The following is a 25,225-nucleotide window of genomic DNA, read 5'->3' as shown; positions in this document are numbered from 1 at the left end:
AAAAAAAAGTAGTATCCTTATTACAAAATGAACCATTACACAAAGTAATGCGGTCCTGAGCCTTCTGTGACAGACAACCCACTCCAGGGGCTGACTCAGAACACACAACTTGCCACATATTCTCAGCCTCATGTGTGATGCTACAAAATGCAGCACTACTCTGACCTCGCAAATACGCATTTATCTGCAATCACAGATTTTCCTGGCAAGCATCACAGCTTTAGCACTGTTCTAACCTCCTCCATCACTGCAGCATGTCAGAAGTACTCAGCAGAAAGGGAGAGCCATCCCTTCTCATACCCCTGAGCACCTAGCCTTTCTCCCATACCTCCAAAGGTAATTACACACGTGGCAACAGCATATCACACACAGAGGTTTGACGTAAGTCATGCTCCACAAAAACATGGGCAGGCTCTTGTGGTAGTTGCACTCAGCCATGATAAATTATGCACAGAGAGGTAAGTTCACTGTTTGAATCTAGGACCCCAGAGCTTTCTGAGCTGGCAGCCATGGAGATAACTTTGGATGTAGCCTCAATCCCAGACTGGCTGAACCCCCTCCACAACAGGTTTAGATCTGTCTTTCCCTCAGAGACCAAGATCCATCAAGTACTGAATACCAGTTCCAGATCTCTTTTACATTCTTTCCCCTACAGAGAATTTTTAGCTGACTTACAACTATGTTCTCAGCTAGGACTCTCAGGCTTCCAGAGTCAGTTATTCAAACATCCACTCCTTTAGCCATAAACCTTGGTTCTATGTGGCAGAAAAACATTTTTAGGCCTGAAGAAACAATGCTGCTGCAAAAGACCCTACCTCAGGTGCAAAGGGAAGGAGCTTTGCTTGGATGGGAAAGGGTAGGACAGACAGCAGCAGATCTCACACCTGAAAAGCTAACATTTACATAGGCAGAGAGGTGTTCTGTCTACCCACTAGAAAGGGAACCAGCTGGCTGGTTATGGGCTGGGGTGAGAATGGGAAAAGCCCCAAGACACACTGACAGAAGAAAACGTAGCAACCACTGCACCATAACCTTCTGTAAACACCAAAATTATTCCTGTAGCCTAGCAGGTCTATGTATCCAACTAAGATGGAAGAAAGTTTCCAACTAACAAACAAAACAGAAAACATTATTCAATCATCTTGATAGTTTCTCTTTTACAGACCTTGCATTATTTTTAAACTGTCGTGGGAAATAAGACATTATTCTAGTTAGAAACATAATTGGAAACACTGAGAAATCTATTAAAAGCCAAATCAAGAGTGATGTCACTTTTAGTCTTGGAATACAAATCTTGGGTAAGATTGCACAAAACAAAATTCCTACTAGAACTGTGAGTTTCTGAACCTAAAACAGCTGCCGGCCTCACCATACAAACACATCCATCAGTGTGCTTCTAATTGAATTACAGCTAACGAATCCCAATGTCAAAACTAATAAACTAACTCTCCGTGCTTCTAGGTCAGCATTCTCACATCAAATGTGTACGTGAATAGGAGGGGATCAATAAGCTCTGCTTAGTCCCTGGACTTACAGACCTGCATTTTAACCCTTTTCCTACATTTCCAGAAAGACAGAAAAATCGAAATACCTCAAGACACAAAGGGTGAGCACCAGAAGGATCGCACGATCATGTGGAAATTCTAGTCTCTGTCAAAATGGGACTTAGGATTCACGTTCTCTCAACCAAAGCTGCACAGAGCACATACAAAGACAACTGCTAGAGGCAAGGATTAAATAATGTTCTTGTTTATAATTTTCCATTCTACAAATGAGCGCATGGAGGAGCAAGGAGAGAAACGTAAACCTTGCCTTTCATGCCAACGCTTTATTAGGCTGTGTTTGTTTCATGACCTACGATGATCAGGCCATACAAATGGTCTTTTCTTTTCACTTTACGCAATTACATTTTCTAGATGTCATAAAGACAAACAGAAAACTGCATTTTGTTAATGGAGACCTTCCAGGCAGCTGCAGAAAACAACAGCTAAATGCACAAAACATTTATCAGTAAGTTGTAGAGGTGTCAAATTATCATAATGCCATGACAGCTTATGAAAACAACGACACTGAATATAATTAACAATTTTCCTTTAAACACCACATTTAAAAAGCATCAGTGCATTTTCCACATCTTAGGTTCAAATGGATAATTTATTCTGTCAATAGGTCATTCCCATTAACACATGCTGCTAAGTGAATCCTGCTGTATTCACTGACTGCACAGGAGAACTGCCCCTCAGGGCCAAGAGAAGCACACACATGGGGATTTTTAGAACAACAAATACTTTGCTGTGCAGCAGAAGATTCAAGATGCTTCATCTGGAACTAAAAGAAAACTTGACAGAGCACGAGTCTTGGCAGCTCAAAGGCAGGAAGTTAAAAGCCATGGCAGACACAAGTTCAGGCATACTCTTGCTTTATCTCTCATCAACCCCAAGATCAGCTGATCCAGTCAGGAAGGGATGAGCACATCCAACCATCCACCTCCTTTCTGTTTCATTCCGGAACTCATAACAGAGATTCCAACCAAACATATGACATTCCAATGAACACAGTTCTGTTAGATTTTTGTTAGAGCAGCCACAGGGAAAATGAACCTGGTATTTTGAGTCTGAGATTTACTCAGACTTGTGCACATTGAAAACTGTTACACAAGGCTCCACGTTGTCACTCAGCTCCTGTACAGACTTATCAGTATTCCACAGACTGTCTTTTAACAGCAAAAATACTATAGAGAGGATAACACTAATGCACATCTACACCATCAGGTTCCAAAACTTGTAACTTGTGTAATCTTGCATGCAGCCCATCAAGCACAGCAGTTTGCATTCAATTACCTTGGCTAACAAACCTGAAAGTTTTCAAGATTATAGATGCACATATAAAACCCCCACATGCAACCATACATTAATAAGTGTATTCTTTTCATTGTGGACCCCTCACAAAATATACTGTAACACTTCTTGGCTAGACAAAAAGAATACAAATGACACAAAACTGTACTTTCACATAGTGACTTGCTTGGCAGACCATTTATTCCCTACCTGGAAAAGACTGTGCAAATGATGTGATCTTTATTCATTTGTTAATGTCAAAGCTCTGAACCTCAATCAATATTTATAAAGACTCTGAATAAGAACTGAGATATTTTTGCTTTTAGAACCCCAAGTCCCTTGACTTGCCAGAGCTATTAAGATTGGACTCACCTGTTCAAACATTTCAAGGCCAGCAATTGCCTCCTCCCTCCCTGAGTGTATGCACCTGGGACTCAGTGTGATCATGCTTTGCCTTTCAAGGTGTTCTGCAGGTACATCACTCAAGATAAAAAAAAATTGTTCAAAAACTGCCTCAATCCTGCAAGAGGCAGGGATAAACCCCTGTCTAAAAGTTAGCATACAGCTTCTAAAGCAATGTGTTACAAGCTAAGTACTCATTAAATTCTTCAGTGAAGTACCAGGAAAAACTTGCACTTAATCCATGTGATGAATCTGCAGAGTAAATACTGGAGCTGAACAACAGGCAGTTACAACACAGGTCCCAGTGCTCATCCATCACTGGAAGCAACAGACAACCCGCACCCAGTACAAGAGTTCATGAATCCCAGTGCACAGGGAGCGCCTGGACCTAGTTCCAGCTCCTCTACTAAAACCCCCAGGACCACCCACCAGCAGCCCAGCAGACCACTATTAAAAACAAAGAGAGGGAGAACAGATCGGGCAGGCTAGATTTTGTCAAGGCTTTAGCAACCATCATGGCCAAATTTCTGCTGTAAGGCCCTATTGCAGCTTATTCTCCACAAACTCTTGGGTTGGCAGTTACAGCTTGTGCAAGTGCAGCCACACTGCTTTTGTATTCCATCCAGTCTTTACAACTTCATTTGTATATTGTCCATTGGAATAAAAACTGCTCAAACTGTTCTTTCCTCTACAACTGTAAGGTGCTCAACCCACTAACAAGGGAAACAGTAACAGCATACAAGCCTCGGATCCATGCAGCAAAATGTCCAGGTGCCTTCAGGCAGTACGTAATGAGAAACATATTCTGAGGGTGTGCTGATGACAAAAAACCCATCGAGATCCTACTTCTCTTTCTACAGTACAAAGCAACAACCTCCAGCATGGTCACAGTATATATGTTTTTACTAGAAATTCCTTCCATCCCACTCAGAGCAGAGCAGTGTATGTGCTTCTACATAGTACAGTCTAAAGTTACACCACTGGCTGACCTATTTTTGCCCCCTTGAAAAATGGGAAAAGCAGCTTCCTAATGCAAATACAGCCACATTACCTCCCAATGCACCTGCTTTAGTAATGATATAAAAGAGCAACATTTGAGCGACGATTTTAACACTCCATCCATAGCTGCATTTAATTTCTATCTGTCCAGTTAAAGTAACACCCAATCCATCACCTCACACCACCAACTAGCTCTGCTTCTTCCTGTCAAGTCCATCCAGAAAAACGCTGCATGATTCCACCAGCATCTGTTCACACCGTTTTCATACAAGGTAATTTTTTCATTTCACCACACTTTCTTTCTGTATTCCTGGCCATCATGACCAGCTCTCTCATGTCAGAAAATGACTTTGCGTTTTCACTTTTCGAGCCCTTTAGAACCCATCCCACACAGTTTTTCATTAACTATTCCGCACTGCCTTTACATTCCCACCTAAAAGCTCATGTCACTTGCAGATCTTTTCAGATGCCTTCCTTCTGAAGAAAAACACTCTCCCTGTAACTTTCCCCTGCCCTTTTCCCATGGTTTCAGCTGCTGGTGTGGATCCAAGGCCCATGCTGAATACAGTGCAGCTGCATGACCTCGGCTCTGACTTCTGAGGTAGCTGCTATGTTCTAAGAAGCTGCACAGTAAAGTCATGCCAAGATAAGAAAAGTGGAGCTGCAGAGTGGGTAACATTTTTGAGATACAGACCATCAGCAGTGCAAGTATGCAGGAATTAAAATGCAAACATGAAAATGTGTAAGTTCTAGAAAAAAAAAAAAAATTAGGGAGCCAGAATATAGCAACTCAGCAACTCTGAGGAGCACAGGCTGACCCTTCCCCTCCTGACGGATGTCTGCATAGCTGCCTGGTGTGTTAGCAGGGGAAGGGAGCAGATGAGTGCTTAGCCCAGCAGCTCATTAAAGCCTCACTGTTCCTTTTGTGCATGTTAGCCAATAACTGTTTAACATTTTTACACTGTATATACCCTGCCCACAATATCTCTTTGCACACATGACACAGTGGATCATCCTTTTATTACGGGAAAGCCAAACTGATGTCCTTTCCCCCCCCCCTCGAAATTCCTCTTCTGCATTTTTGTCACATTTCCTGCTAGAGCTCAAACAGCTGGTGAACTGCAATCACCACGTATCGCAATGATTCAGATTATCTCATTGCTTTACATATTCCACCCACCTGCTCACCCTAATTGGCTCTCATCATATATTCAGATTACAGTCTCTGCTAAGGAGCAAACTTTCTTACAGTGACATACGCAACAGGGTTTGACCGAGGCCGCAGCTTGTTCATTTAGCAAGTGCCTCTGCCTTCAGCATAATAAACATTGCAAGCTCCCACTGCTTTACCACTGTTTGCTGCTCCACCTTGCTTTGCCCATACAAGTGTTCGGAGAAGCGTGAGGGAAACCGTGTAATTGGAACGATCAGCGAACACTCATTCTTTTCCTAGAAGGAGTTGTCTCGAACCCAAACCACCCGGCAGCCGGGGGACAGCGAGGCCCACGAGCAGCCCAAGGTCTGGGCTGCGGCAGGCCCCGAGGCCTCCTCGGGGCCGGCACCCGGGGCACGCACCGGGGCACCGCGGCGTTACCGGCGGGAGATGAGTAGCAGCTCCCGCTGCACGGGCTGCGTACGGCCGCTCTCGCAGCTAACCGGGTGGGCAGCGAGCGGCCCTGGCACGGGGTGCCGGTGCCCGGCGACGGCCCTCGCGGCGGGGAGCGCGCCGGCCCCGCGGAGCCCCCGGTCCGGCGGAGCCCCCGGTGCCGAAGGGACGGCGGGGGCGCGCCCGACCCCGCGGGCGGGGTCCCGTGTCCCCCCCGCCGCTCCCGCACTCACCTGCGGGCAGCCGCTCCCCGCACACCGCGCAGGCGCCGCGCGTGCGCCCGCCGGTTCCCCGCGCGGCCGCGGCTCCCACAGGCGGGGCGGGCGGGAGAGGCTCCTCCCCGGGCCGGCTGGAGCTCGGCTCGCCCTTCGGGGACTGAGACGCGTACACACACACATACACACCGGTAACTAATGGCCCCGCCGTCTGCGGGGAGCTGCGGGTCGTCCCCGGAACGGGGCCCTACGGCGCACCCCGCGCCGGCGGCGGAAGTAGGAGCGGGACGGCCCGGGGCGGCGCGGAGCGGCTGTGCCCGGAAACCCGCGGCCCCGTGACTGCGCAGCGCCGAGCGGAGCTGCCACCGGCCCCGGCCCCGGTCGGCAGTCGCCGCCGCGGCAGGTGGGTCCCGGCGGGAGGGGGACCCGCGAGTGCCCGGGGCAGCGCGGAGTCCTCTCGGGCGGCGCTGGGTGTGCGGGGAGCTCGGGGTGCGGCCGGTCCCTGGGAGTTGCTGCCGCGGAACCGGCTCGACGCGGCGGGAAGGTGCCCGAGGGGTCCGTGGGGGTCTCCTAGAGGGCCGAGGGAGCAGGGCGCCAGGGAGTAGGGTACGGCGGGACTCCGGGAGGGGACTGGGTGGCGGCTGTGGCTCCGTGCCCCGGCTCGCGCTGGTGCACGCTGTCTCTGACAGGATGAAGCTGCGGCAGGTCTCCGACTTGAGTGACTTCAGCCGAGGCCACTGGCTGCGGGAGTTGTTGTGCCGCGGAGAAGAGCCCAGCCACGTCCAGTCCAGCCCCGACGGGCAGCACCTCCTGCTCCTGCAGAAGAGCCGGCCGCCCACCCTGCCCCGGGTGGTGGCCTTCCAGCGCCACAGCATCGCTGGAGCCGACCTGGAGAGGACCTGGCAGCCGCCCCAGCCAGCTCTTGTGGGACTGCTCTTCCTGCAGAGCCCTGTGGTACTGGGCTCCTGGGTACTGGCCGTGGTGTGGGAACATGGCCGGACTGAAGTCTGGCACTTTGTGGTGGCCTTGGGCTGGCAGCTGCTGCAGACACTGGAGCTCTGCCAGGGTGCCCGGGCACGAGTCATCTCCGTGTGCAGCCAGGGAGCCAGCCTGGTGTGGTGTGAGGAGAGGCCACCGCTGGGTGTTCACTCGGACATGAGCAAGTGTGCCTTCAGGTTTTGTGTCTGTGCCCGTGCTCTGGAGGTGGGGGAGCAAGGCGTGCGGCTGGGCGCTGTGAGGATAGTCCTGCACAACAGCCCCGAGTACCAGGTCCTGGCTTCCCCCCAACACATCTTCCTAGTGCCTGCTGCTGCTGCCGGCTTTGCCACCACTTCCAAATTCCTCCTCATCTGGCATCCAGAGAAGGCAAAGTTCACCATCACAGCCCCCTCTTCAGGCTTCATCCATAGCAAGGTGCTGCACTCCAGCAGCGAGTCAGACTTCAGGAAACTCCTGCTGGGTTCTGTAGGCCTTCTCTCAGGTTTCGCACCTCTGGACATTCACACCTCCACTGTGTCCAACAGTGGGGGTCTGCTGCTGGTGAGCACAAAGGGTTCTGTGAGTGTGGTGGAGCCAGATGGGACACAGAGGCATATCTTTGACCTGGAGGGGGGCCCCCTGGCCCAAGGGAGTCCTGTCCGGCTGAAGACCTTCGGCAGCATCCTGGCCTGTGTGCTGGCTGGAGTAGTGTACCTTGTAGACCAGAACAGTGGAAGGCTTATAGAAAAGGAAGTCCTGAGCATGAAAGAGGTACATTTCCTGGAGTCCCAGGGAGAGGAGGACAGTATCCAGCTCCTCACTCAAACTGGCATCTACAGCTTTAGCTTCTCCAAACCTGAGGACAGCAGCAGGCCTGAGCCATGCCTGGTGGAGATGGTGTTTGAGGAGGCCTGCAGGTATTACCAGAGGAGGAGCCTCAGCAGCTCCAAGTTGACGGTGGAGAAGTTGAAGAAAGGTGGTGCATTCCAGGCTCCTGTGGTTCTCGCTGCCATCCTGCAGCACAGCCTCCACCAGAAGCAGAAGCCAGCCCGAGGCCTACAAGACACCTATGCCAAGCTGTTGAGCACACTGAGCCTGGAGCTGCAGAGCTACATGAGCCTGGAGCTCCTCAAGACTTGTGTGGTGTGTGCCCCAGAGAGTGAGGTGGAAAGCTACTGCAATGAGCTGGTGGAGCAGGAGGTCAGCCGCATTCTGCAGTCTGACATGGACAAGGACAACTTGGCCTATCTGAACTCTGTCTTTGCCTCCTTCCCCAAGGCTGCCTGGAAGGCCACAAGGAGCTGCCTGCAGCTGCAGCAGAATGGGGACGGCCTCTTGGTAGCCAGGGCCACCCCAGAGGTATGGAAGAAGGTCCTGTGTCAGCCACAACTGGAGGAGGTGGGTCAGAATGGGATGGTCCCACTCTATGAGCTCATTTGCGCCTCCTTCCTGAGGTTCAAACCCAAGTGGTTGCCCAGCTTTGTGGAGCTGACCCAGCAATACATTAGCAACTCTTGGTCATACAGCAGCAAGGAGGGCCCAGAGGGCCGGGTGCCGCTGTACAAGAGAGCACTGGGAGTGCTGGCCCGAAAGAACAAACATGGTGAGGCAGATGACGAGATGGAGCTGGAACTGCTGCTCTGCAGCAAGAGGCCTAAGGCTGTGCTGCAAGCTCTGCACCTTCTCATCCGTCTGAAGCAGTGGCAGCGGGTGGTGGAGGTGGCAGAGAAGTTCTCCAAACTCAGCCCCTTGCTTAACAAAGAGATATTCACCACACTCCTGGCTGAGTTGGCCCAGCACCGGGAGCTGGACCCTTACCTGGACAGGCTGTGGCCACTGTGCCCCACTGAGCTCACTGCCTCAGACATCCTCACCGTGGTCCTGCAGCACCTCCCTCACTCCCAGGAGGAGGACCCAGTGCCTTTCTCCAGTGAGGGGAACCAGCTGACCGTGGGCTTGCTTAAGCCACTGCTGCAGAGGGTTGTGCAGTGTCCCAGTGTCCAGGAGGACGTATACTCAGATGCCCTGCAGAGCACCACCTTCCCCCCTCCCACCCCACCCCGAGAGCACAAAATCCCCTCAAAAGCAGTGGACGATGATGTTCCTCAGCCACCCATGGCAAGGACTTCCTCACCCTCAGCACTGCTACAGGATGACGGTGTGTGAAGGGGGGAAGAACAATGTGATCCCAAGCCCTGGGTGTACAAGGAAGGGAAAGCTGCATCCACCCTAGGAAATGCTACCTGTCCTGGCAGTATGGAAGCCTGCTCCTTTCTAAAGCATCCCTGCAGCAGCATCTCAAAGAGGCTGTTGGGTGGCTGGGGTTGGGGATCTCCTCTGAGCCAGGGCAGGCTTTCTGGCTGTTCCTAGCAAGTGCAATTGTGTGTGCCAGTGGAGGAGCAAATGCCGGGTGCATTTGCAGATGAAAACACTGGCTGCACTACTGGACTACAGAACTGCTCCCTGCCCAAAGCACTTTGGTTTTGGCTTCTTTGGTTCCTTTTTAACTCCACTTCTACTTTCCTGATCCTCTAGTACTGGTGGTGGAGTGGTAGGCAGGGATACCCACAGTCTTTCCCCCCTATTCTCTGCTCAGTGAGTTGGGTGGTACCTCCAAGCTCTGCCTGTGAGAAACAGGGCGTGTTTCTTGCAGCTGGGTCACTGAGTCCTGCTGCTTTGGGCTCAGATGCTAAATGCCAGTGTGGCACAGCTCCATGGCACTGGGGGTCCCAGCACACATGCTGGCAGCTGCAGCATTCCACACGTTGTCTCTCCACAGTTCCTCTGGGATCAATCCTGTAGCTGTGACTGATTGCAGCTACTTAGCTGAAAAGAGCAGCCTAATTCCCTTATCTCTTTGTCCCAGACAGTACCCAAACTCTCTTCGGAGCTGAGAAGCTTGCAGCAGCCTGTGTGAGCTTGGGGCTGGCCCTGCCTTTCCCTTTCCTTTGTGGAAGCTTGGATTATGCTGCAGGACACCCGGGCCCTCTGTTCCCATCTCCTCTGTCTTTGCCCTTTGCATACAAAGGGGCTTTGTCAGGGTTGTCTGGCTCATATTGTGCCTCTGTTTGCAAAATCAGTGTAACTTGAGAGCAGCTGTGCAGGAAGATCCAGGTTTGAGCCTCTCTCGGGTGCCCTGTGCCTGGCCCCTCCACCAGGAGGGAAACCATGGCTGTGGCTTTGCCCCTGCATTCTGGACTGTGGTGTAAAGGAACTGTCTGTTGCCTTTTTGGGCTGTGGGAGATTGACCTGCATTAATCCTCTTGAGAGTGGTCTTAAGTGTGGAAGACAGACTCCTTTTAAAAATAAAGGTTCCTAAAGCAGTGCTGAGGTGGTGGTGGATGTTATGAGGGTACACACCCTCAGGAGGAGGGTGGTTTTGTTTTGCTTCTGTTGAAAAGTGGCTAGGCTCATCTCTCTGGTGCTGCTCAGCGTGGCTCACCACTGGTACAGCTGGGCTCGGAAAGCATGCCCAGACACCTCATTCCCTCTGTGGTACTCAGCTGCTTACCACTATGAAGCCATGGAGGCAGGAGTCTGCACAGGCAGGCTGGAGCGTGTGTGCCACAGGGAAGGGCCATCCAGGCTGTGCATGGCTGTGGCTGGGCCCAACAGAGAGTTGAGGAAGGGAGGATTTTTTCTCAAGAGCTGTAAATCGTCTATTTTTTAGGAAAGCTAGCAACAGCGAGCACCTGGCTGGCCCAGCGAAATCCTGCTGCCAGTCACAAAGTGTCAGAGCTGCCGTTGGAGAGATTCTTGCTTGTGAAACCACTGTAAAGATGTGGCAGGGTCTCCCCCAGGCAAGGGCTTGGCTGTGGAAAGTCCCTGTGGTGGAAAAAGGCCTGGCAAAGAGGAACTGCTGCAATGGTTCCCTAGCGACTGGCTTGTTATTGATGAGCCCTTCCTTGTGGGGGGCCTTGTGCTGTGGCCATGGGGTGCTGTGAGTTTCCCTCTCACACAGTGGAGCCGCCTCGATTCTGGCAGCTGCCGTGCACATGAGCGGAGGGAGCGTGGCCTGAAAGGAGAGCTGGTGGCAGCCGCTGTGGGCATTTTGTAATGAGCTGTCCTTTTCTCCTCGCCTCCTCTCCAGGCAGCTGCTGGCCTTGCCTGACGCTGCTCTCGCCCACCTCCCAGGGCTGCTCAGGAGGAGCATGATGGATGGATGGACCCAAGCACCTCTTAGAGCCATGGCTTCAGGGATTGGAACACTGCCCTGGAGCAGCACTGAATGGGGAGCTGCTGAGAGCAAGCCCCACATCTTGGCAAAGGCTGTGCAGTCATTTCGGGGAGACATCTTCATTGCCAGGGCTGGGTTTGGGGGCAGGTGGCCACAGTGACATGGTGAATAAGGGTCAAGCTCCCTGCCTTCCAGCACTGGCTCTGCAGAGAAGGGAGAGCAGGGAAGAAGCAATGCCCACAAAGCTAGCAAGCGGAAACTGAAGCCAGCAGCAGTCCTGTGTGAGCTGGTGTCCCTGAGGCACAGCAAGGGAAGAGGAAGCAGGGAACACGATGCAGTAGGGACAGTCTGAGGCTTGGGGCCTCACACATGTGGGCCCTAGACAAGCAGGAAGTTGTCAGAATTCTGGAGGCTGAGGGTTCAGGGCAGAGGAAAACAAGAGACAAAACTGAGCAGAATGTTTTCCAAGGGCGTGCTGGATATCTCACTCCAAGGACCAGGAAGTGGCCATCCCTGGGGGAAGCAGGGGCCAAACCAATCTGAAGGACAGATTCAGCTGAGTGATAGGCAAGCGCAGGGCTCTCTCTGCAGTCAGACTGCTGGGGGGAGACAGCAGGAGGCAAGGCTGCTGCAGCTTCAGATAATGCCCAGAGGAAAAACTAACAATTAGATCTGAATGCAAGTGGAAAAGCAATAAAGCAGATGCACGTAGTGGAGGGCTGGCCTGGCCTCTCACTCTGCTCCAGAGAAACTTGGACTTTGCAACAAAGGAAATGAGTCAAGCTGCTCACGTATATCCCCTGTGCCTGACGCGGCTTTCGGGATGGTCCCTGCACTTGTACCAAGGAGCAGCACAAAGCAATACCTGAACTTGCCCCAAGGCTCTAGACCAAGTCACCCTTTGTTCATCTGCACATGCAGCTCTTTCCATGTAGAGCATGGGCTGTGCAGGGGTGGGCACAGAAAGTACCCGTGCCACCATATCTTGCAGTGGGAAGGAGGGCTGCAGGCACTCCATAAACTCACTGGAAACCCACAGATGATACATACCAGCCTTGCCAGAGGGAAGTGCTCACATGCTGGGGACAGCTTGGGGTGGCACTTCATGGACAGGAGGCTCTTTGTGTGGCTTTTCCCAGGGAGGGACCTGGCACTCACCCAGTCAGAGGTGCAAAGGGCTGCCCACTGAGGGGAACATCACCCAGTGTTGGTGATGCTGAGCAGTGGTCCTGTATCAACCCATAGGCTGGCTGTGGGCAGAGCACACTTGGGAACGCCAGAAAGAGCCCTCTGGTCCCAGGCACAGCCTCAGCTTGTGCCAGCAATGGGGAACCCTCCATGCCCCTACCCCTGTGTACTTCCATCTCATCTAGACCTGAGGAGCGCAGTCACATCCCACAGTGCACACAAACACACCATTTATTGTTTGATACCAAAAATTACAGCCTTGGAAAGAGGCAGGCTCCCTGCAAAAATAAATAGTCATATTTTTCAAGTGAGGGGGGTCTGTCCATTTCTTCCTCCATCTGCACGTGATGGGGGCTAATGCCTTGTGGAAGGTCTGGGGATTTTGTAGGAGTTGAATGTGGGTGGCCTGCAAAACCAAGGTCACCTATGTCACCCCCAGCCACAGAGGGGAGCAAGGGACAGCTCAGGATGCACTGGGATGGTCAAATATCATCCCACTCCTATCACCCAGCCCCACAGGAAATAGGGTGTGGAGACAGCTTCCCCAAACCCACCAGCTCGGGAGACTGGGACCAGCAGCACCTCCAAATTTAGGAGTGTGGGAAGATGACAGGGGACCCCACAACTGTGTGCTCTACAAAAGTCCCACCTTCACAACCATCCCCTGGTACCAGCACACTCCTTGGTCTGGCACTCACCCTGGTCCTCATCCCTCTCCCTCTGTTCCCTGACCCCCTTGTACCACAGGGGCTGCCCCCCACCCCACACAGGGACCTGGCAGTGTAAGTAGCTTACATCTCAAAGTCTTCATTCCTGGAGGGGAGAAAAAAGAGGGAACAGTGTTAGTAGGGCAAGAAGAAGCCTTGTGGGACAGCCCAGCATCTCGTGGTGGGACAAGGTCTCCCATGGGTCACAAAAGGAAAACGTGGCCTTCAGGGTGCTGTGGTCCTCTCCATTCTGGCTGCCTGATCTGAACAGGGAGCACAGGCTCTTACAGGCCCCCCCCAGAGCATCAGTGCTCCTTCCCAGGCAGGCAGAGCAGGGCCCCATGCTCACAGCTCAGCAGCATCCAGCTCCCTATGCCACAACTTCAGTTCCCTGAGGTGCCTGGGCAGCTGAGCCCATGTCTCCAGCCAGCTCAGAGGGGTGGGCAGGTGGGGCACTGGGGAAGCCCCAGCACACCAGCTGCGATGCAGGGCCACGATGTAGCCCTCAGGAGTTGGAAATCCAGCTGGAAACTACTCAGTACCCTCAGGGGTCAGTGCTTGTGCTGGTGGTGGAGCTGCTGGGCAGAGGGTTCCAGAGGGTTGGGGGGCAGCCCCAGGACACCGGCAGCCACAGGCATGTGAGCAAGCACTGCACCCTCGTAGCTGCCACCAACCACACAGCACATTGCATTCTGCACTGCATCCAGCTGTGCTCCCATGCCAGTGCTCCAGCACAAAAATGGTGCTAAACAGAGTGAGTCAGGTGGTGGACTTGAGCCGGGCTGGGGCTGCAGCCCTGCCAGGCTCCTTCCTCCAAAGGGGATGCACCTTTGTCTGCCCAAAGGGGAGGTTCAAAGTAGGCAGAGAAAAGCTCTTCAGAACATCTCCATCCTCAAAAGTTAAGGGCTCCAAGCCACGTCTCAGGTCCTCCCCAGCCCACGTTACTTTAGCATCAGCCCCACAGGACATGAAGGGACAGATGGCAGGGGGACCCTACACCTAGTGTGGTCACAGGGGGTGGGGCTGCTCCTCACCTGTACACATCAGCAATATCCATGCGGCGGTAGAACTTGGCAAGTCTGACGGCCAGGATGATGCTGGGCAGCAGGAACAAGGTGCACCAGCCCAGGCTGAACCAGAAAGCATTCTGTGTAGGGTGGAGGAAGAGCCATTAGGCCCAGATAGCAACTGGGAGCATCTCTTTTGCTCCCAGGGCTCCCCAGTGACCACCCACTCCTTCTCAGAGCCTGGCCTTTGCTCTTAGCCATAGCAATTTGCTGGGGAGAAGCTGAGCACTGCTTCCTGTGCATCCCTCATCCTTCCCTGCATCCCTCATCCTGTGCACGAGGACAAGAGGACCTCACTGCCACCCCACACACGTGTGTCACTCTACACATGGCTGCCCCACTCACCACAGAGTCCATGATGTAGTCACAGCCAATGACCTCCACATTATCCAAGGACTGAGCTATGGGCTTGCAACGTGCCACATCTTCTGTCAGCTGGGGACGTGGTGGGGACAGCATATATCAGCATCCACAAAGCCCTGCAGCTCATCCTCCCCTTCTCTCCACCTCACTGAGGAAGGCTCAGCTTACCCTGCTCTTAGCCCATGAAATATAGGTCTCAAAGAAATCCAACAGCTGCTCCAGGAAGGCCCACGTCTCCTGGAGGGGTAAGCACAGAGTGGAGATGCTGCACCACCAGCCCCCTCCATGGCCCATGTCCCCTCCATGTCAGGATCAGGGCTCTCAGACCACCTCAGCCCAGCAGCAATAGGGCTCAATGCTTCACCCCGCCCCAGTCCCTTGCCAGGAATGCCATAAGGGAAGGGGGCACCCAGGGATACAGGAGATGCCCAGGGAAGGCAGGCAGGATGAGCAGCCAGGAAAGGTTTGGCTTCCCTGCACAGAGGGAAGTCTTGGTGAGGGAGTCCGGTCTGTGTGGCCTGGCAGCAGGGTAAGGCAAGCTCACGTTCTTGATGATGTTTGGTGTCTCCCTCTCCAGGAACTCCTGAGTTTTGCTGGCTTTGTCTAGCGCAGCTGTTGTCTGTCCCTGAGATGAAAGATGCTCTCAGCAGCGTGATCTAAGTGGGGTCCCTGCACTTCACCGACCCTGCACAGCAGCAATCCCTGGGGCACAGCCTCTCTGAGCTGGGATGTTCCCAGCAGTCACACGCTGGTAGTGCCAAGTACCTCAGGTGGAGGGAGCCCGCACCTGGCAGGGTCCATGGCCTCCCTCCCTCTACCCCATGAGCAGCCCCTGCAGCACATGAAGAGTCCCAGCAGCCACCAGCCCCCCAGACTGCAGGACCTCGAGGGTGCTTTGCAGGGTGCCCCGGACGGGTGGCATTCCCTTTGTGCAGCTTACCTCTAGCTGGGCAGCCCCAGTCTGCACTAAGTGGATGTTCTCCTTCAGACTTTGCTGCGGACAGAGAAAGGGGGGTCAGAGGTGCAGACCCCACAGCTCAGACAAGACGCTGCCAGCAGGCTCTGAGCCCAACCCAGCATCCCCAGGACATCCCCCAGCATCACTCACCAGTGGTCCAGAGAAGTTGGCCTGCATGTCCTTGTCCAGCTCCCTCAGTTTGCTAGCTTCATCTTCCAGGTCCTTCTTCACATCTGTGCCCTGGAAGAGCCGCAGTCAGCAGTGCCCAGCTCTGTGCCCCACCACAGCCAGCTGATGGGCCAGGCTGGGGAAAAGAGCTGGGCGAGAGTGAAGGGGCTCCCCTCAACACCCAGGCAGGCACAGAGGAGACCTTGCAACTAGTGGCTTTGGGGACAGAGTGGCCACGGCCCTGCGGTGTCATGGTCTCTCACCACTTTTTCTGCCAGCTGCTCCAACTCTGCAGCCAGATCCAGGAGGCTTCCCTGTGTCATATTCCGATCCAGCTGAAAAAGGCAGAGATAGAGCTATCAGAATGAGGAATGCGGCTCATGAGGGGAGCCATACCCCTTCTTTGTGGGGCAGAGTGGAGCCAGGGCCTTGCAGGCAGAGGATGTGCCCTGTAACCCTAAAGGGTAACACAGATGGCAGAGGACTCCCACAGCAGGAAAAAGGACAGAGCAGTGGACCTCCTCAACCCACATCCACCCCGCCCCAATCCCAACACCAGGCTGCACCCAGCACACCTGATCCAGGCTGAGGGTGAAGTTGGGGGGCTGTGCTGCCCGACTGGCATTCAGCAGCAGGTCTTTCTGGCTCTGGCTGAGCAGGGAGATGGGGCTGAGGGTGATGTTCATCTTCTCAAAAGCTGTGGAGATGTTTCCTGTGTACTGTCAGAGCAAAGGGGGCCGTGATGGGACATGTGCTGGCCCCTCACTGTCCCCTCAGCCCTGGGTTTGGATCCCTGCCCTCAAGACCCTGGCACCCCCCATGCTCACCTGGCTGATATTCAAGAGCTCATCCAGGGGCACACTCTGGTCCAAGTGCAGAGTTTGCCACAGGGAAGCATCTTGCTGGCACTGCCTGCAGGATGGGGGCACAAGGTTGAAAACAGGGCAGGTAAGGGCCACCCCCTCCCAAGAGCATGTCCTCACCTGTGCAGGTAGGTTACATCTTGCTCCTTCCCTGTGATCAGTGCCTACCCACAGCCAGGGCAGGTAGGGCAAGCTGCCCTGCTCCTGGAGAGCATCTGAGGGCATTGAGCAGCTCTACTCCCCCCAAAGACACAGTGTCAGGCCTGGGACCTACCTGTATATCTCTGAGAAGTTTGCCGTGTTACCCTCCAGGCCCAGCAGCTCTGAGAGACTGAAGTCAGGGATCAGGCCAGGGGTGTCCAGGAGCTAAGAGCAAGGAAAGAGATGGAGAAACTAGACATAGTGCATGGCAGGACAGCTTGGAAGAGCATCCCAAATGGCCAGTGCTTCCTCTGCTCCACCAGCAGCCCTCATTTAGGCACCAGTGGCTCCAGGCAGGGTTGTCTCCCCACAGCAAGCTTACCTGGAAGAACTGCTGGTTGCGCCAGGACTCACAAAAGAACATGTAAATGTTCCCCCCCAGCACAAAGATGATCGTCACCAGCAGCATGAGCAGCCAGGAGAAGATGAAACTGAAGCCAACCCCTCTGCCAGGACAGAAATGCCATCAGCACCACAGCCCTGTGGCCCAGCACTGATGCTGGCATTGCCCCCAGCTCACAGAGCCCAGGGGCTGCACACCCCTCACCCCCTACAATTGCAGGAACAGCACCCGTCCCACAAACATGTCTCTGTTCTGCCTTCAGCCCCCAGAGCATGACCAGGCTCTACCCTGGAGCTTGAATTCCAGAATAGCTTCCCACAGCTTTACAAGCCAGCACTCCCCTACAGAGCTGCAGGACCATGCACACACTGCCAGCCCTTGCTGTCACGGGCAAACGGGCCCCCCTCGAATGCCTCTCACCAGCACCTTGTTTTACCTTCAATTTACCACCTACATGGGGAGTCACCATGGGGCAGGCCATTAGGCTGCAATAATGTGATGATTTAGGAGCTTGAGCATTCCCAGGCCAGCCCATCCCACCCATCCCACCCATGTCTTTGGCAGCCACTTGAGCCTCACGCCATGAAGAAGTTCCCGCCAGCATTGGAGAGGCTGCTGCGCTGTGTGGGCAGCACGCCTTCCTTCAGCCCCAGGGGCCCCAGCAGCAGCCCAAAAACGTTGCAGAGGACCACCAGCAGCACCGTGCAGCACAGGAGGGCACACACGATCAGCCTGGGGGAAGACAAAAGGGCAGGAGTCAGGCAGCAGGACCTGGGACCCCAGCAGCCAGCCCACCAGCTGCCTCCATGGGGAGGAAAAAAGGTCCCAGGCCCCACGACAAGGAAGGGGCATGTGTGTCTGCAAGGCACAGCTCTGACTACCCTGCACCCACAAGCCCACCACCCAGCAAGCCCCCACCTCCAGCAACTGGAGGAGCAGGAGCCTTAAAACTCTCCAGACAACGGAGCTGGGGACACAGCCCCTCACCCACCTGAGCCCATCCCAGGCGATGATTGGCTCCCTGTACTCCTCCAGCATCGATGTGGCATTGTTCAGAAAGGCCCCAACTTTCTCCTCCACATCCAGGAGTGGCAGCTCTTCCTGCAATCTTCTGATCTCCTGCCTGATGAGGCCCAGCTGGTCCTGGCTCTCTGCAAGGAAAGGGAATACACTGGCACTGCGAGCTGCTGCCCAGGTCCTGCAGGGCAGCGGGGACTCAGAAAGGATAGGAAAGGGGCAGTCATGGCCAAGGATGATGTCGGCATCATGGCACCTGGGGACAGACAGGGCTGCAGGAAAGACCTCCGGGAAAGAATGGCTTGAAAACAGAGGAGGGAGCCCTAGGAGAGGGAGAAATCAGCACACAAAGCCCTGCTTACTTGCGACCACTTCCTGGGACTGCTCTTGCACCTTGTCAGAGATGGTGTTCAGCGTTCCGTTAACCTGCATCCAGGGGAGCACAGCATATAACTCACTTCCCTGCCTGCAATCCAGAGCTGAGCAGCACATCCCCTTGCCCCAGATCCTAGTAGTACAGGACAGCCAGGCTTGCCACAGCACCCAGTCCACCCTACCAGTGTGCAGGGATGGTTGGGACAGCACGCAGACCTCTAGCCGGCCCTTCCCTCCATGTCACACACTGAATTCCTGATAGAGCTCCTCCCGACCCACTCACTGTCAGCACAGCCCCAGCAGTTGCAGAAGCACCCAGCTTTGTGCCTAGGTGAAGGTGACACCCCTTACCTCCTCTAAATCAGTCTCTATGCTGGAGTTAGAGACCTCACGCAGTGCCTCCAGCTGCTGCTCCACACCAGGGATCTGTGGGAAGAGCCTGGGGTGAGGGAGCTGTGGGGGCTGGGGCAGGGGCTGCTGGGGCCCCTCACCTGCACCCTGCCCCTCTCACTGTGCTGAAGTTGGCAGTGAAGGCGAGCCCGTCCAGGGACACTTCGCTGCAGGGTTGGCCACAGCTCTGCAGGGTCTGGTTGAGCCTGTCCCGCAGGTTGGCCAGCTGCTGGCTGTAGTTGCTCTGCAGCTTCTCGAGGTCTGAGCGACTGATGGCAATGCTGCCAAAGGTGTCCTTCAGCGTCTTCATCCCTGGAGAGATAGCAGGGAGCTCAGGGCCTCATCCTGCCAGTGTGGCAGGGACTCGTTCTCACCCAGCTGAACCTTGGGAACCCGTGGAAAAAATGCAACATAGGGGCACCCCCAAAGTCACAGCATTTGCCCCAAGCTGTGGCTGGCAGGCCAGAGGGATCTACCTCCCTGGGAGCCTTACCCAAACATGCACCTACCCTAGCTCTCAGTTCCAGCATCCCCCTGAGTCCCCTGCCAGCCTCCCAGGGATGGGGCCAGTACCTTGCAAGAGGCTCTGGAGGGATCCCAGAGCCCCGTCTGTGCTGCTCCTGATGCGCGAGGTGATCATGCTGCCCAGGTTGGGCCCAATGTCTGCAGAGATGGGAGAGGTGGTGTCAATGACAGGACCTCTGCAAGGCCGTAGGGCTTGCAGGAAAGCTGGTGAAAACACTGACACCACCAGCACCCGTCCCTCACCCACTCCCCCGGGTGGGGGGCAGTGGGGATATCCCCAGTCTCCCACCACCTGCATCACCCTTCCCAGAGAGGAGGATTCCCCCTGAATGGGGAAAAGCAGCAAATGGAGCAGAGCTGGAGCTTGGAGGAGCCTCCGGACCCAGTCCCTTTAGACGTCCCCATAAGAACCAGCCCAGTGGCCTGCAGGGTCAGCAAACACCCACAGGACAGAAAGGCAAACGCACACAGCACCCCCACTGCCCAAGGACCCCCAACCCTGGAGCAGCTCGCCACATGGCCATGGGGATGCTCCAGCCCCTCCCGTGGCACATACTCACCATGGAGGCTGCGGTTGGCATAGTCCAGCGGGATGTCGCTCCTCTTGATGATAAAATTGACTTGCTGTAGGGACAGAGATGTGGTGTCAATGAGGGTGGGGACCTTTCTCTGCTGCCAGCCCCGCTGTTGCCCTTCCCCAGGGGGCTATTTGGGCTGCTCCTCCCGCCTGGCCCCTTGCCCCCCAGACGTGGCAGGGGGACCATACGTGCCTGGGGGATGGAGGCCAGGTAGATGTGGACATTGTCCACAGTGTTGTTCACATTGGGGAAGGTGCTCTTCACAGCTTGGGAGAGGCGGGCGTTGCTGATGAAGGCACAGACACCACCAGCCCTACAAGGGAAGGGTGGCAGGGTCAGCATGTGGGGAGCTCAGTCCCAGTGCTCCCCCCCAGTACCCTCCAAATCCACCCACACAGACCCCAGCCTGCAGGGTCTGGAGCACACCAGTGAACCCTGCTTCCAGTGCATCCCAGCCAGTGCCCTGCACTGAGGGACCAAAGTGGAGGGACTCGGGAAACTGAGGCACGGGGGAGCCCACTAGCCCGTGGGGAAGCTGTCGGAAAGGTCTGCACCGTGCCAATGCGCAGCCCCCCGGGGCCAGCTTCCCACCGCCGCCGCTTCCTCTCCTTTGTCCCGCCGTGCCGCGATCTACTCGAGAACAATGGCAGTTTCCTGGCACGGCCGCCAAGCGCCGGCATTTCCAGCCACCCCTGGGTTCCATCCGGAGCCTCCCGGCCAGCGCACTCACAGGAGGAAAGCGGAGACCAGCAGGACAGAAGCCCAGAGCGCCCGGCGCCGGCAGCCCATCCGCCGGCCCTGCTTCTGGTACATGCGGCCGCCGCAGTTCCCGCAGCAGCGGCAGCAGCAGAAGCAGCATCCCACCAGCGGCACGAGGATGATGAAGAGGACTCCAATGGCCGCGCAGACCAGAAAACCCAGTTCGTAGAGCAGCAGCTGGGATAGGAAGAATGAGAGGCAGCATAACACTGGTGCCCCTGTACAAGCTCTGAGCGCCCTGTCCAGACCCAAACAGACAAAATGGGTCCCCCAGGGAGCAGAACATCTCCCCTTACTGCTGCCCAGCATCCAGGGCTCAGCCTCAGAGCAGCACCCACCAGCATCCCCCAGTCCACGGTGGTCTGGGACTGCCGGCTCCCTGCCCCAGCTGCCTGCTCACCTCGTGGATTTCCTCCTGGCTGAACTTGCTCTGGGACTGCCCAAAATTAAACAGCCCTGGGGGACAAGAAGTACAGATGGCCATGAGCAGGTGCTGGGCCCTGGCAGGCTCTCCAGGAGGGCCCCAGACCCTGCTCACCCCAGAGAGGGGCTCCCAGCCCCAGGCATCACCTGCAGCTCAGACCAGCTCTGAGTCTGGCATTTTTCTCCCTTCCAGCTGCCCTCCCCAGCCATCACATCCTGCAGCATTTTTGCACCTGGGAAAAGTGCTGCCAGCCCCCAGGCTCTCAGGGGGTCCACAGAACAAGGGGGTTCCTCACCCCAGTGGGCATAAGGGACACTGCCCTGGCACTGCCCTCCTGCAGCCCAGCCTCACACAGATGCCCAAGAGCACTGCCAGTGTGGAATGAGTGCTGGGGCAAAGATCCACTGCCATGTTGCCTCTTTCATTCCCAGGGCTCTCCCTCTTGTGCCCTAAGCCCTCATCACAAGCCATGATGACACATGGGGTCATTGATTGTACCCTGTAGTCTACGTGACAGAAATTCACAAAGCCGTCGAGGTGTGTGCCAGCCACACCTTTGCCAGAACATTGATGGCGAGCAAGGGCTGAGCCCAGCGAAGGAGGAAGTACAAGTGCCAGCAGCCAGAGTGGCATTTCCCTCCAGGTGGGCAGCACTCGCCCCACGAATACCGAGCAGCTGCAGGGTCCTGGTATCACCTGTGCAAACCTGCAGCTGCTTTGGGACAGAGCTGTGACAGTGACAGGAGCAAGGGCAAGTGCTGGCAAACAGGGCAGTGCACAGGGAGTGCACACCGTGCTGCCACACACTGCACACACTGCTCTTGGTGGCCAGCAAGCACAGAGGGCTGCAAGACAGGCAAAAACCTTTCAGGAGGAGTGGGGTTTGCTCTGCACATTTTTGGGGGCCTAGGATTAAAATACCTGGAGGGAGGATGGGGCAGGAGTCTGCAAGGTGGCACTACCACTAACACCTGTCCTGGGACCCAGCCAAGATACCCCCACAGCTGTTACGGTACATGAGCAGGACCCAGCTCACAATCCTTGGGATCCCACTCCTGATTGCCCCAGCCATATCACTCCTTACCCAGTACCCAGTGTATGGATGCTGGATGGACAGTCACCACTGCAGGAGGGCTCATGCTCAACGGGGACCCAGCAGCCCCAAGCAGCTCCCCCACACCACTGCCAGCCCCCCGCCGCCATGCACCCACCTACGGGCAGAGGGTTGGGCTGCACCAGCCGCAGGAAGCTGCGTGCCATTGTCACCAGCCCCGGCGTGCTGCTCCCCGGCGCCTCGGGGCCAGGGCCGTACGTGGGCTTCGAGATGTTCCCCAGCTCCATCGCAGCAGCTCCAGAGGACTCCTGGGCACAGAGAGGAGCTGCCGGTGTCGTCGGGGCACGGTAACACCCAGACTGCCCTGCCTCCGACCAGAGAGAAAAAATCAGGCACCTGCCGGCTCCTGCCCGGAAGGAAAGAGCTGCGGGACAGCACCGAGGAAGGGATGGGGAGTCCTGCGAGCAGTGGGGTGGGAAGCCAGGCAGGAGGTGCCCACGAGAGACATGGGGGGCTGTGGGGGATGAAGCGGATTCAGAGCACTCACCCTGTCCTCTGACACCTCTCTGCACCCACAGCTGCCGCAGGGTCCGGCCGCACCGTGCCAGCGCCCAGGTCTGTGGTTTGTTTGAGTTTCAGCGATGATTGCTGACTAGCTGTTTGCCGGGCAGGCGGTGATGCCGGGATCGCCCCACCCTGCCCTCTTATAGCGCTTGGCACCCGGCCACCTCGGGCCGCCTCTCCATACCGGGGTCAGGGTCACCACCGATCTGTCCCGACCCAGGCACCGGGAAGAGCTCCTCTCCTCGCCCTCCGCTAAGCTCCCGTGCCCATGCTGGTTTCCTCTTGTCCCGACCCAGGAGCTGGGTTGCCTGGGGTGATCCCGGGGGCAGCCGTCCCGCCCGCTCCGCCCCACACCATCTGCATCCCGTCGGGATGGGGTGCGTTGAGCCGTTCACAGTTTCAACACAAAGCAGCTCTAGACACAGAAGCAGGTTTTGCATCTAAAAACCTTCCGAAATGGGGCACTGCGGCAAACCCGGCATCTTTCACACGCGTCCCGGTCCCCCCAAGCGGGGAGCTGCCTCAGGGGCCCCCAGACAGCAATTTTCCTCAAAGGTTGGGCGCCCGCTCGGCTCCATCCCCGCTCCCCGCAGAGCTTTCCCACGCCGTGTGTTTCCATCCCCCGCCCTGCCGCCGGAGCTCCGGGAGCCGCAACCGGGGGCAGGAGCGGGGAGGGGCTAGGGGTTGCTCCCGGTTGTGCCGCGGACGCACCCGGTGGACGCGGGGCAGGTGCCCCGGGGGTCGCGTCCCGGCGAGCGGCGGCGGGCGGAGCTCCCCAGCTCGGTACAGCTCAGCACGGCTCCGCACCGAGCCCGCGGCGCGGGCGGCCCCGGGAGGTGCGGGAAGGGCCGGACAGGGCCGCCCCTTCCGCCCCGGCCAGCCGGGGTCTGTCCGGGGCGTGCGACCGCGCCGGCCCCCTCGTCTGCCGAAGGGGAGCCCTCCGCCCCACCTCTCCCCGCTGCACCTTGGCACTCCCCCTCCACGCGGGGGGCACTCCTGCTCCTGGCCCCAACCCACCCTGACATCCTGCATCTGCCCCAGAGACCCCGGCCCCTGCCCTGTCCCGCCGCCCATAGGCCCTCTGCCCGTGCCCAGGGGATGCTCCCTCCTTGCCTAAGAGCACCAGCGCTTACCCCACCCTGCCACAGCCGGTACCCGCCCCCGCTGCCCACCTATGCCAGCCGTCAGCTGTGCCCTGCAGCCCCCACCTCCCGCCCCGGGGTAGCTGGAGCCCCCAGCATGGTCCTTGGCCCCTGCCCTGTGTCCCTGCATGGGACACAATGGGCTTTTGGACAGGTACCAGCAGGGACTCCGGGTGAGCTGTACCTGGATGACCTTTGCATAGTGGGCTCCCTGGCCCCTCCAGCAGCCCTGGCTTGCTCATCACCATCTCCCAGGTACTGCTTAACTTTCCTCGGCACAAGCAGGCATCACTGCACTCCGCGACCTTAGGTGAAGGTGGTGCGGGGAGAAGGGCAGCTCTACTTCTAGGTTTCTTCCTGGTCTGGCCCATGCCGGCTGCTAGAGTGTCCTGTGGGACCTTCTGGCACAGCACTGGCACTGCCGCAGGGCAGCAGAGGACACAGATTCATCCCACCAAAAAAGGAGGGGGGGAAAAAAACCAACAACTAAGTGAGTTTCTCATAGCACTGGAGCTGATGTGGGGAAGGAGGTTTGGGGACTTCACAGGTACCCTTGGGCTTTCCAGGTCAGACCTCAACCCCGAGGTGTTGCCTTGGGGCCATCCAGCAGCTCTCAGGTCCACAGGCAGGATCCAGCCAGGCACATGCAGGATCCTTCACAGATGGCAGGATCTGCTCTTGCAAGGCATTGCTCCCCTCCAGCCCACGGCATCCCACCAGAGCCTGCCAGAGCTCGGGGCATGTCAGGAGCAAGGGTGTTGATGCCCCAGCTCTGGGTGCCACACCACGGGCTCACTGCAGCCACCCTGCCCTCACCCATCAGCCACAAGCTCCCACCACAGCACCTGTATCCTGCAGCCCCCCCGACCTCGGCCCTGTCAGGGGAAAGGACAGCCTGGTGACATCCCTCACTGCAGATGTCAACCCAACCCCTGCCCTGACTCTGAAGATACAGCTCCATCCTGCCCTCACCCTCTGCTGCCATCAGCCCTGCTTTACGAGCCTGGCTTCCCCCATATCCCTAACAATGCTGGCACAGGGCACCCCAGCTTCTGGAAGGAGACCCCATGGAGGCTGGCCCTCTGTTGGTCCCCTGTCCCTCCTTTGCCCTCCCCAGGACACCTCCATGCTGCTCAGCTGCTCCTGCCCTGTTCCCACGGCAGGATGGCACTGCCCCCACTGCTCCCCAGGGAAGGTGCCCATCACCTTGGTGTCCGGGTAGGCCTCGAGCTGCTTGTTTGCTCTGGCTTGGGGACTGGGCAGTTTCCCAGCAGCCCTGTACCTTACCCTTGCTGAGATTTCTGCTTTCCATGGCATGGCAGGGA

General features: G+C 56.4%; 3 protein-coding genes across 5 annotated transcripts in view; 1 reads left to right on the top strand and 2 right to left on the bottom strand.

The window, feature by feature from the left end:
* Window positions 1-6,449, bottom strand: part of ARMH3 (armadillo like helical domain containing 3) — a 124,468-nt gene extending 118,019 nt beyond the window's left edge. Inside the window, exon 1 of one of the 3 annotated variants that reach the window (XM_082286293.1) lies at window positions 6,078-6,449. Coding sequence is in view for 1 of the 3 variants with exons in the window: in XM_082286291.1 (XP_082142417.1) it covers window positions 5,589-5,620 (32 nt within the window). In the remaining 2 variants the exon portion in view is untranslated. Of the gene's footprint in view, window positions 1-5,588; window positions 5,675-6,077 lie in introns of those variants that run through there. The other 2 variants (XM_082286292.1, XM_082286291.1) reach the window with 2 other exon arrangements.
* On the top strand, window positions 6,338-12,645 carry HPS6 (HPS6 biogenesis of lysosomal organelles complex 2 subunit 3). The gene is made up of 2 exons (XM_082286289.1): window positions 6,338-6,462; window positions 6,749-12,645. Exon 2 carries the CDS (start codon window positions 6,750-6,752, stop codon window positions 9,201-9,203), a length of 2,454 nt encoding a protein of 817 aa, XP_082142415.1. The 5' UTR covers window positions 6,338-6,462; window position 6,749; the 3' UTR covers window positions 9,204-12,645.
* A 30-nt stretch (window positions 12,646-12,675) lies between these two features.
* Window positions 12,676-22,481, bottom strand: LOC309575639 (prominin-1-A-like; the record flags this gene model as incomplete). Its single annotated transcript, XM_082286290.1, has 24 exons — window positions 12,676-12,808; window positions 13,198-13,215; window positions 14,144-14,256; window positions 14,522-14,611; window positions 14,708-14,776; window positions 15,084-15,164; window positions 15,480-15,533; window positions 15,648-15,737; window positions 15,929-16,000; window positions 16,241-16,384; window positions 16,493-16,577; window positions 16,803-16,894; window positions 17,052-17,175; window positions 17,652-17,804; window positions 18,064-18,223; window positions 18,452-18,515; window positions 18,816-18,890; window positions 18,976-19,166; window positions 19,428-19,517; window positions 19,940-20,003; window positions 20,150-20,270; window positions 20,688-20,893; window positions 21,117-21,172; window positions 22,352-22,481. 24 exons carry the CDS (start codon window positions 22,479-22,481, stop codon window positions 12,757-12,759), a joined length of 2,394 nt encoding a protein of 797 aa, XP_082142416.1. The 3' UTR covers window positions 12,676-12,756.
* Between the last annotated feature and the right edge of the window lie 2,744 nt (window positions 22,482-25,225).

The sequence above is a fragment of the Coloeus monedula genome (assembly GCF_965178545.1).
Source record: "Coloeus monedula genome assembly, chromosome: 8".
Taxonomy (NCBI): Eukaryota; Metazoa; Chordata; class Aves; order Passeriformes; family Corvidae; genus Coloeus; species Coloeus monedula.
The sequence above is the reverse complement of the archived record's forward strand: the minus strand, read 5'-3'. Positions and strand labels throughout refer to the sequence as shown.

What these genes read in the sequence shown, in the direction of transcription:
- HPS6 (XM_082286289.1), top strand. Translation starts at nt 6,750, where the DNA reads ATGAAGCTGCGGCAGGTCTCCGACTTGAGTGACTTCAGCCGAGGCCAC.